The sequence below is a fragment of the Ochotona princeps genome, chromosome 13 (genome assembly GCF_030435755.1).
Source record: "Ochotona princeps isolate mOchPri1 chromosome 13, mOchPri1.hap1, whole genome shotgun sequence".
Classification (NCBI taxonomy): domain Eukaryota; kingdom Metazoa; phylum Chordata; class Mammalia; order Lagomorpha; family Ochotonidae; genus Ochotona; species Ochotona princeps.
This window is the reverse complement of record NC_080844.1, coordinates 58,571,360-58,583,044: the sequence shown is the minus strand read 5'-3', so window position 1 is coordinate 58,583,044 and position 11,685 is coordinate 58,571,360. Positions and strand designations below refer to the sequence as shown.

General features: G+C 41.7%; 1 protein-coding gene across 1 annotated transcript in view; it reads right to left on the bottom strand.

Annotated features, from left to right (window-relative positions):
* Nucleotides 1-634: 634 nt before the first annotated feature.
* Nucleotides 635-11,685, bottom strand: part of LOC101516567 (pancreatic triacylglycerol lipase-like) — a 29,250-nt gene continuing 18,199 nt past the window's right edge. The window contains exons 10-12 of the mRNA XM_058671456.1: nucleotides 3,346-3,454; nucleotides 2,603-2,770; nucleotides 635-754 (exon numbers count right to left, since the gene is read on the bottom strand). Of these exons, the coding sequence (XP_058527439.1) occupies nucleotides 673-754; nucleotides 2,603-2,770; nucleotides 3,346-3,454 (359 nt within the window). The 3' untranslated portion in view covers nucleotides 635-672. The remainder of the gene's footprint in view (nucleotides 755-2,602; nucleotides 2,771-3,345; nucleotides 3,455-11,685) is intronic.

Genomic DNA, 11,685 nt, shown 5'->3' with positions numbered 1-11,685 from the left:
CCTTGCTCCTGGCTTTACCCTGACCGTTCTGGCCATTTGGAGCAGGAACTAGTGGATAGAAGACCTCTCTGTTGTCCTTTCTCTGCAAATTTTCATTTCAAATACATAAAATAAATCTTAAATAAATGCTCATATTAAAAAAAAAGAGAAGGGATGTGACTGCCAGCTCTGATGGGGCTGCTGTCCACTCAGTGTCTCAGCACTAAACTCCTGCTACTGCACTATAACATGAGGGGCAGGACCAAGGGAGCTGATGGGGCTGCTGTCCACTCAGTGTCTCAGCAGTCGACACCTGCTACTGCACTATAAATGAGGGGTAGGACCAAGGGAGCTGATGGGGCTGCTGTCCACTCAGTGTCAGCAGTCGACACCTGCTACTGCACTAGAACATGAGGGGCAGGACCAAGGGAGCTGATGGGGCTGGACCCTCACACTCAGGTTCCGTTGAGAATCACTCTTTCTTGGGTAAGAGGCTTCATTGAGCTGGGGATAGAGAATGGGGCATGATGGGAACTCAATGGCAGGAAACCCAAACAGAGGCAAATGCTCCTGGAGTTCTTGAATGATCCATTCCCCAGTGTCCTCCCTTTCCCCAGATGGCAGTTGATGCCAGATACAGATGGTGGCAGCAGATAGAATGCAGGGTGGGTTTTATTGATGTAAACAGGGAAATCACAGAGCGCCTGGAGATACACAGGGCATGAGGGTCAGCAGGACATCTTCTTTCACGACTTCCTCACTGCAGAAGTTGTACCTGAGGACACAAGCGGGGCTCTCTAAGGGTCTGAGCCTTCTTAGGAAAGCCATGGCCTTGTGAGTTGGTAAGAAAAATGTAACTTCTCAGTTACAACTCAAAAGGAACAAGGAAGGCTGTGCAGTTGTAGCTTCCAGTCTGAGGGTTCTCACATGGGCCCCAGGACAAGATGCTGTTGCTCTGGCTGGGGCCCTGTCACCTGGTCCTATGTCCAACACGACTGGGGGATCCTGAGGGTGCTACTCCTAGGTGCAGGGCAGCCTTAGAGGACAGGTGGTTGGTTCACAGGTGGACCTTCTTCCTGCAGCCCCACAGGAGACCCCACTGAATGTTACAGGAGCTACTGGACTGAGTTTTAGCTGATCCACTGAGCTCTGCCTGGCCTGACCTTTCTGTGGTAGGGTTAAGAGTCAAAGCTTCCTTGACCTTGTGGTTTGGATCTGGAGTTGGGAGAACTGGCTCTGTCCCTGAGTGTACCCACCCATCTTCTAGCCACAGCACGGGGCTGTTTACCTAAAGACTTTCAGCACTGATACCTTTATTTGTAGAAGAGGGTGCTCTATGGAATACCCCACCACATTAGATGTGAAAAAGCTTTGCAATTAACAAAAGAGGTATTTGTAAGGCGTTGTTAAGCTGGCGACTGGATAACCAGACTTTCCTTGAGCCTCACTACTTTTGGGCTCCAGAACTTGTCCTAGTTCCTCATTTATCTTCACATCTCCACTCCTACCACTTCTTTTGTGTTTCATTCATCTTCCCTGATGGCCCTAACCTGGCATCAAGACCCCAGACACATTCCTTTGTACCTTGAGCTCAGTGTTAGGGTCCAGCCTCCAGCAGCCCCTTGCCTGTCCCACACCGTTACATGCCCTGTCCCTTCCAACTACTGTCCTTTCACTGGAGGCTTCAGGCATAGCTGTTGGGCTCAGGACCTCAAAGATGGCCTCAAGCATGTGTGTTTCAAGAAAATCTGTTTTCCTCGAAATACCCAGCAGGTGCTAGCCATGGATGGCTTGGTCTTATATGGGCTACCTGTGGGAATTCATTTCCTGGTAACTTCTCTTATTTTCAAGAACCCAATAGTATCAACTTGTGATTTTTTCTTAACCACTCAGTTGCTGGATCCAGACTTCAGGGTACTCCTAAAGGGTCCTCATGGAGCTGATTTTAGAGGTATGGTGTCCTCCACAGGAGACATGGCAGTAAGGGGTCTTATTTGGGCCTCCAGCCCTGCCATTCCTGCCTCGTAGGGAGGAGAACCTTACAGAGCCTCCAGCCTGGTGACTCACGGCTGTGTCTTGGCGCAGCCTCTCTGCTACTCTGCCAACCAAGCAAGTATCACTCCCCAGACTCTGAGGCCAGGAGCCCCACCTAACCCTAAACACAGTGGCTGAGAGCCCAGATTCTTTCCCACCAGGTCACTTCAGCCATGCCTGAGCTCTATTGCCTTCTGGTTCTTTCCACTTTCCTGTAGGCTCAGCTTGCCCTGCTCAAGGCCCTGTGCTGGTTCAGAAACAGATCAAGAGAGGCCACCAGGAGGATTCAGATTCCATAAGCCACCTCAGTGCCCTCTTGTGCTAGCTCACATTTTCTATCTTTTCCTAAAATTATTCTGAGATGTTATTGGTCCACTCTACTCTCTAGCGCATAGTTCTGACCTTGGACTTTCAGGAATGAGTTCCTTGTTTCTCTTTCTTATTTATTCCAATTTTTTGTTTTTGTTTTTTTTCCTTTGAAGGTCAGGCCACATATTCTGTATCACCATAGGCTATGCTGAGAACTCATGTACAGTTTACCCAACAGAAACATACATATCCTCTGACCCAAATCAGCCAAGATACATACACTGTCCCGTCTTCTCCCTTTTGCACAGTGATCTTGGCTGCACCCACTCTGGGGAAGGTTGGGTTTACCACGTAGTTATTCCAAAGAAACTTGACTTTCTCAGTTGTTCCAACATCAAGCTCTGTGTCAAACTCCATAGAATGGGTGGAGCCTGGTTGGATGATCCCCCTGAAACAAAGAAAGAAACCCTCTTCCTGGAGACAAGTTCTCAGGATTCTAGAAAGCTGTGCTGCTTTTCTCTACCTTGGATGGTTGAGATTACTTTTCCAACTTAATCCTCAAGTGGATGATAGAGACATGGAAGTCACCTATGTGCTGGCAACTCCCAAACTATGATTTAAGCTTTGTTTTTCAAACCTAATGAGTTTCTACTCGAAACTTTATTGCATAAAATGATATAATTCTTTTATATTATTGTTTGGGAAATTCATCATTTGTGCAGTAATAATTTAGCCACTTGATTTAACAAAGCAATCAAGTGTTATTGTGCTAATCGGAAAACAGGGTCCATGGGATAAGAGCAGATGTGTTTTTTTTTCAATCTGTTCTGTTGGAAGAGAAAGAGCCAAATACCTGGGTATGTAACACAGAAAAATAAACTCACTGGCAGAATTCTGCAATTCATTTAAATAACTTTAAAACCATCAATATAAAGCAGGCAATAGCAGGTTAAGTGTGTGGTTTCAAGGTCGTGCGAATCATTAGATTAAAGATAGGAAATGAATTCTGCAAATAGTGCTTACCTGAAGACATTGTACTGGCGAGGGCTTCCTTTACTTCCGAACAAGGCGATTTTGATCTGACCAGGCGCTGTTCTTCCACTCAGTGTTATGGAAATGCTGTACCTCCAGCCTACACAGAGGATGGAAGAGACAATTTATTACACACAAAGAGGTAAAACAGATCCCAGATTCCTGTTCCTCACATGGAGGCATGGGGTGTGAGAAACTGTACTTGTTAATCTACAACTCAAGCTAGGCTGTAGGGGAAATACATATCCAGCAGGGCTCCCTGTAGACACCCTATGCCTCATAAGTGGGTGACTAGTCAGAGGGGCTCCCGACGCCTAAATCAAATTGGAACTTGGCAAAAAATTTAGTTTCTCAGGTTCATAAGCAACACTGCATGTAATGAGTCACACAATATGGGTAAATGTTCTGGACAGGGCATAACACACTTTCATTACGGAAAGTTCTGCTAGATGGCTCCACTCTAGAATGGCAGGGCTAGGAATTGGGAGAGAGGAGGAAAAGCAGGGCTAGCCGCTTCATTCAGGAGGATGACACAGGAGTACAATCTGGCCAGTGCCTTGAGAACAGGGGCTGACTCTCAAGTCTGTTCCCAGGACCCCAGCAAGACTCTAGCACAACATAGGAGCATGGTAAATCATTGCCTAGACTTCTGCCTACATGTAGTATTTCAGTGCCCACAAACACATGCAAACCTGCACAACACCATTCAAGTCTATATTTGCAAACCCATGCACACACACACACATACCTACATACAGGCAGCTATATACTCACATTAAATGATGCAAAGATACAACCTTGCACACACATGCACAACAACACACACTGATGCACACACATACACATGCTCACATGAAATATTTGCACATTTATGTACATAAGATGCCCCATCCCTCCCACTGGTCAGGTTGGATCCCTATTCCATGCCACAACAGCAATCCATTACGTTTGCCGCCTCTGTAACTTCTTACTCAGTTTCTGTCTTCCTGCCTGATTGTAAATTATGAGTAGAGTGTTACGTTCATCCCTGCATCCTCAGAGTCTTACATAGTCTGGGGATCCATAAATAAAGCCTGGTTGAGAAATGCATATATGGTGTTGAAATGTTTAACTTGTTTTGTCATGCATCACTACATTAGTGGAAGGATTGATTAAAATATACCTACATTGTGATAGAAATGGTCTGTGTCAGATTGTGCTGATGGTGACACAACTATTAATTATACACTCAAAGGGGGTGAATTCTACAGCATATAAATTACACCACAATAAATTGGACTCAAGGAAATTATATGAGACATACATTATGCTTATGAATTTCCATTTGTATGTTTATGTAAATGTACAGTGTCTAGTTTTGCTAGGCCACAACTTCTGGAACTGCCATAGGGAAGTGGCCCAACCCTGACAGGTAAAGGTCTCATTATGGTATACAGACTTGTTTTAATGTCAATTCTCCTCTTGGTTTGCATTTTAAATGCCTCTGCCTACAGCATTGGAAAGTTTGGTGCACCCTATATGGCCCATGCATCAAGGCTTGTCCCTTGAAATTGACATAAATAAGGATTTAGGAAAGAGAATTTCTTGTTTTTATCAATTCCATGAGAAAAAAAAATAGACTAGGAGAACTTCGAAGAATTTGGCATGTTGTCTAGTCAACAGGTATCAAATGAAAAACTCCCAAACAATGACCAGAGTCGTAATCTATTAGTATCTATTAGTGTGTTTCTTTCTTTTTTATGATTTATTTATTTTCATTGGAAAATCAGATATACAGAGAGGAGGAGAGACAGAGAAAAAGATCTTTTGTTCACTGATTCAATCCCCAAGCGACCACAATGTCCTGAGTTGAGCCAATACAACAACACTAGGAGCCAGGAAACTCTTTTGGGTCTCCCACGTGGGTACAGGGTCTCAAGGCTTTGGGCCGTCCTCAACTGCTTTCCCAGGCCACAAGCAGGGAGCTGGATGGGAAGCAGGGCCCATCAGGATTAAAACTGGCAGCCGTATGGGATCCTGGGGTGTGCAAGGCGAGGACTTTAGCCGCTAGGCTACTGCGCCAGGCCCTAGTGTGTTTCTTTTGACACAATTTCTTTATCTCTACTGGCATACTGAGTTTTACCAAATATAATTAAAGAAAAACTAATTTTGCAAGTGAATTTAATTTTTTCCCAGATTTGGCTCCACCATTTTACATTAGTGCAGCAAGTAAAGCAATTTACTATACCGTTGTCTGATTTAGAAATTTCTGGAGGCAGGAGACCCAAACCAGGCAGATCTTAGCTCACACCTGTGAGGGCTAATCTTGGAGCTCCTTCTGGGAAGTGACAGTGATACTCACAGCCTGTAAGGCGGTCTTCACTCATTGGAAGTCAGGTACTGTACGCCTACTTTCCCAATATGCCAATGTTTTCATTTGTAAACTGTTACAAAAAGGAATAGAAACTTATTGAAATTATGCAAAAACACATAGCCATAACAAAAGATAAAAAAGCACAGTTTTTGAATGTTGGAACAATCAAGTAGAAACAAGTAAACGCTTCCACACCTATTTACAAAAACAGATCACACTGAATCACCATGAATGATGTTTAGTTAAAGAAAAAAGTTTCTCAAATCGAGAAGCAAAATATATATATAACCCACACTGTTTGAAATAAAAGGCAGTCGACTCCACAAACTTCAAGCTGCTCATTCAGTCTCACCTTCATTAGCAGTTTGCTGAATCCATCATGTTCTTCTTTAGAGTTTTGAAGGTGTTTACTTGCATTTATCTGAAACTTAAGAAGAGTACTTTGTCAGAGTATTTTCCATCATTGCAAACGCTGTTAAAGGAAATTCAAAACAGTGGATGACAAAAGGAAGAGCCATGAGTAAAGCTTGATGAGAGTCCAGCAATCAACAAAGGCATTTATGTTCTCTTGCACTCAGTATTGTAAGACAGCAATCATGACTCATCATGTCACCACGACCTGTCAGCTTGAATACTTTTCAAAAAATATTTGGTTCATTTGCACCAAGAACATGTTTATTTAAATACAGTATAAAGAAGAGGTATTAAAATTCTAAAACTCATTGAAATAGAATTACAGATCAATAAGTCATTCTTTTAATCAAGTGGTAATTAAAAGACTTAACAAATAGGTATTAACAAAGAAGCTTTAACTCTTTCAAGGCTCAATTTTTCTAGTAAACAAAAACCTAACTAAACAGCACAAAACCAAAAATATCACCAACAGATAAAGAAAAACTTCCTATGACACGATTTCGTGTCCTTAGTGAAAACAAAGTTACATAACCTGGAAGTAAAGCCTGATAAAAAAGATACTTGAATTTAATGAGACATAGAAAAAAATGCGTGTCCAAGGTTATAAGCATACAGCATCTTACAGAATAATGTAGGGGCTGGCATGGCATAGCGGGTTAAACTGCCTCTTTTGAAATCAACATCCTACAGTGAGTGTCAGGTCCCATCTGCTCTGCTTCTGATCCAGGTCCCTGCTAATGTGTCTGAGAAAGCAGTAGATAATAGCTCAGGTTTTGGTGACCCTGCAATCCACTCGATGATGGTGTTCCTGGCTTCTGGCTATGGCTTGGCCCACACTTGGTTGCTGTTGCCATTTGTGGCGTGAAACGGCACATGAATATTCTCTCTCTCTCTGTTTTATCTGCATTCCAGCATAAATAAATCTAAAAAAATGCTTTTTCATACAAAGAAATTCCCTTTAAAATTTTTACAACTTCCATGTCAAAACTACAACTTCATAATGTAACTTCCTTTACATCTCTCTTCTGCTGACTCCTTTCTGCCTTGTTTTAATTTTTTCCTAAGTTTACATTTTAAAATAATTCTTTTAAAAAAACATTTAATTATGGGCATGTCATGGTAGCCTAGCAGCTAAAGTCCCCACGCTGGGATCCCATATGGTCGCTGGTTCTAATCCTGGCAGCCCCACTTCCCATCCAGCTCCCTGCTTGCAGCCGGGGAAAGCAACAGAGGACAGCCCAAAGCCTTGAGACCCTGCACCCGCGTGGGAGACCCAAGAGTTTCCTGGCTCCTGGCTTCAGATCAGCTTAGCTCAGGCCATTGTAGTCACTTGAGGAGTGAACCAGAGGATGGAAGATCCTCTCTACCTCTCCTCCTCTCTGTATATTTGACTTTCCAATAAAAATAAATCTTTAAAAAAATTTCTTATTACGTTGCATTATGTGACACAGTTTTATAGGCTCTGGGATTCCCCCATCTCCTCCCCGGGCCCTCCCCCTGTGGTGGATTCCTCCACCTTGTTGCAGTATTACAGTTCAAATTAAGTCGAGACTCTTTCGTTGCAAACATATACCAAGCATAGAGTCCAGCATCTTACTGTCCAGATAAATTCAACAACTTGGGGAGACCATCTCTGGGCTGAAGGCAGAGCTGGCAGAATATCGTCCCAATCGATTAGAAGCCCCAGCACAACATCAACAACAATTTACAACATTATGGAATTAATTGACATGGTATTGAGTAATCAATACGTTATAACAGGGCAAGTTCTTAACCACCTCCTGTGACGACTTCATTGACCCTTCAATTTTTGTTTGTACACAGAACTGGCTGCTATACATCTTGTAGTGGCTATAGGGTACTATTCAGCTGTCTCGTGTCTGTTTTCATTTTAGTATTTACCAATTCTACAGAATTCTACAGAATAGATTTTTCTCAATAAACATAATTTTTATGTACTTGTGAGTTTTATTATAAAACATATCTTAATTTTCTTATTATACTCTTTGCATATAGTATTACTTATATTAATTAGAACTTTTAACTCTTACACCTTAAGTTCTATTGAAGATCCAGAAAGAAAACAATCTTTGTTTTACTTTAAAGCAACAATTTATAAATGTACATTTAAATTTTTTTTCGTTATTTGAGATGGAGTTACGTAGAGAGAGCTTCCATGTGCCGGTTTACTCCCCAAGTGGCCACAACGGCCAGGACTGGTCCAGGCCAAAGCCAGGAGCCTGAAACTCCTTTCAGAACTCCCACATGGGTGGCAGGAGTCCAGATGTTGGAGAATCATCTTCCACCGCTTCCCGAGGTGCACTACAAAGAACTGGATCAGCAGTGGAGCAGAGATGGGACTCCAAAGAGCACCTGAGTGGGATGGCAGAATCACAGGCGGTAATTCAACATGCTGTGCCACAGTTCTAACCCGTGAATAAATACTGTATAATTTTTAGTAACATATGCCTTCTCATAAAACAAACAAAAATAATGTGGAGTATTATTTATTTATTTATTTAGACATCTATTTTTATTTGGAAGGTATATTTTACAGAAAGGAAAGGAGAGGTCTTCCATCCACTGGGTCACTCTCTAAATGGCTGCAATGGCTAGAGTCGAGATGATGTGAAGCTGGACACCAAAAACTTCTGGGTCTTCCACGAAGGGTCAGGAGCCCAAGGACTCAGGCCAAATTCCACTGTTTTCCCAGGCCACAAGACTGGAGCTGAACTAGAAGTGGAGCATCAGGACATGAACCAGCACTCATAAGGGATGCTGGCACCACAGGGTGGGGGATTAGCTTGCTGTTCCGTCTCGCTGGCCCACAAGATATATTTATTAATAAATTCAACTATATTGTCTTTTCCAGAGAGTTTAAGAACCCAAGAGCATATGAATTTCTATTTTGCAATTGATATTTCAGTATTTTAGCTTATGTGGAAATGAATCATGTAATTTATTCAATTTAATGTTAATGTTCTAAGCATTCAGATTATGGGAATAATTGGTAATCCCATCTACATATACTTATTTGTTTTTTTAAACAATTATACATAGATTACTTATGAAAACTGGGACTTTTTTTAAATCAAATAAATAAGTAACAACTATAAATTAAATTGCCAGGCCCACTAGGAAGAAACAGATACTGCAGCATACACTTTTCTACATATTTTTTCTTCGCTCAAATTTTTTTTTTTTTTTGCTTAAGTCTCTAGGATGTTAAATCTTGTGCTTAAACTTTTACAATGTTAAACCTCTATCAGATAAGTATAATCCTGTCTGGCCACCACACCTGAGCAAAAATGTATGACAGCATTTCTAGAGATAGGCAACACCTTCATTGTTATCCTACCAACAACTTTGAAATCAGGTTATTTAGTTTGGTGAACTAAAAGGCAGCTGGATTTTATTTATATAATCTCCATGGTTTTATTTGAGCTCTCATTTTCCTGGAAGCCAATATGAATACACACAATAGGCCATGTGTACACATATATAACACACAAACCCATATGCACACAAAGATCTTCCAGTTTATATTTGATTTGATTTGTTATTCTTACCTTATTTTAAAGGCTTATTTATTTTCAATGGAAAGGCAGAGATTTACAGAGAAAAGGTGAGATGGGAGAGAAAGGTCTTCCATCTGATACTTCACTCCCCAAATGGCCACAATGGCCAGAACTGAGCCAATCCAAAGCAGGAGCCAGGAGCTTCTTCGGGGTCTTCCACATGAGTGCAGGGTCCCAAGGCTTTGGACCATCCTTTACTGCTTTCTCAGGGAGCTGGATTGTAAGTGGAGCAGCGGGACACTAACCAGCACCCATCTAGGATGCTGATGTCAAAGGCAGAGTAATCAATTAGCTTGCTATGCTACCGCTCAGGCTGTGCAAATAGCTCTTATTAATAGGTATGGACACATGAGATTCTCTCCTTCATAATCTCTGGCCTTACTTGTTTATTTTTTATTGGAGTTTGTCAAAGTGACTCTGTTTTGATTTTGGCAACTTTCACAAAATGGGTATCATTCTTGACAAGAGAGCTTTTAAAAGATGTATTTTTAAAATTTAAATCAGTTTGAACCCCTTTGTTTCTTCTTATATTTGAATAATTTCCAGAAAACATTTTTGTTGATTTTTTTCATTCACCATCATTATTAATGCTGGCTAATACCGTTTTGTGAGGTACTCCTACTAATGGTAAGCATTAATTGAGCACACATATGACTGCAGTGATGCCCAGAAACACGGTGCTTTAGAAAATGTCATCTATAAACCAAAGGTGCCAAAACCTATGTCCAACTCAAACCTCTGTCCTCAGTTCTAGACTCAAACATCTGATGCACCTGTTCCTCCAAAAGCATTCCACATTTCAGCCCAGGGCAACTCCTTGCATCCAGTTGCACAACACAAGCATCATCTTGACTTTCACTTCGGCATTCACTCCTCCTGCACCTGGTCTAGGCACAATGGGGATTCCCATAATGTGCCCTGATCCACTTAAGCTTCACGCTCTGTCCTTGCCAAGAGATGCTCAGTAGTTTTGTCAGGAACATATGAAAGAAGAGAAACATGTTCTAAAGGAAATCTGGAATTTCAATTGTAGCCAGTCCTCCTTCAGCTTGGAGGAGAGCCAGCCTTGGTATAAAAACCTCTGCAGAGACAACAGAAGATGGAGACAGAACAAAGATGGCTCTTGAAGAAGTCACTGGGCTGCTCATCGACACAATCAGAAGTGGGACTTTCCATTTCTGGGAGCCAAAACACTTTTTGTTCCAAGCCAGATGGAGTGGAGATTTTGTTTCACAGACATGCAGGAGCCCTAATTGACAGGCTGATATCTCTAGAACAAGTCTTTAGATGCTGATCAGCTAGATTTTGTTATGAAATGCAGCATAAAATTTTTTTTCCAGTTTCTCAGTTTCATTCTTCTGTGCTTCTTACAGATTTATTTATTTTTATTGGAAACGCAGATTTACAAAGAGATGGAGAAGGATTTTTCCATCTACCAGTTCACTTCCTAACTAGCTGCAATGTCCAGAGCTAAACTGATCAGAAGCTAGGAACCAGGAGCTTCCTCTGGGTCTCCTTTGTGAGTGGGGCCCAAGGACTTGAATCATCCTTTGTTCCTTTCATAGGGCATAAGCAGGGGGCTAGATCATAAACTGGGACTTGAACTGCTGCCCATATGGGATGCCAGCACTGCAGTCAGAGGCTTAAGCTACTGTACCACTGTGCTGACCCATTTCTCTGTGTTTCCCCTCTGCTGCTGCCCCTTCCTGGAGTGCCTTTCCCACCACGTTCTCCTGATAAATCTCTAGCCATCCTTTAAGTTTGGCATAAATAACCATTTTTCTTTTCAAACATTACTAGGCTATGATCATAGTCTAATTTTAAATATTTGATCAGGATATGTTCATGGTCTAATTCTTTTTTTTTATTGTATTTTTGTTGACAATATTTACATAGTTAATTATGGTAAAAAAAAAACGCTCAGGGGGTATAGGGAAGTGGGTAATAGTATTATGTCCATATTGTTTCCATCATGTATCTGAGGTA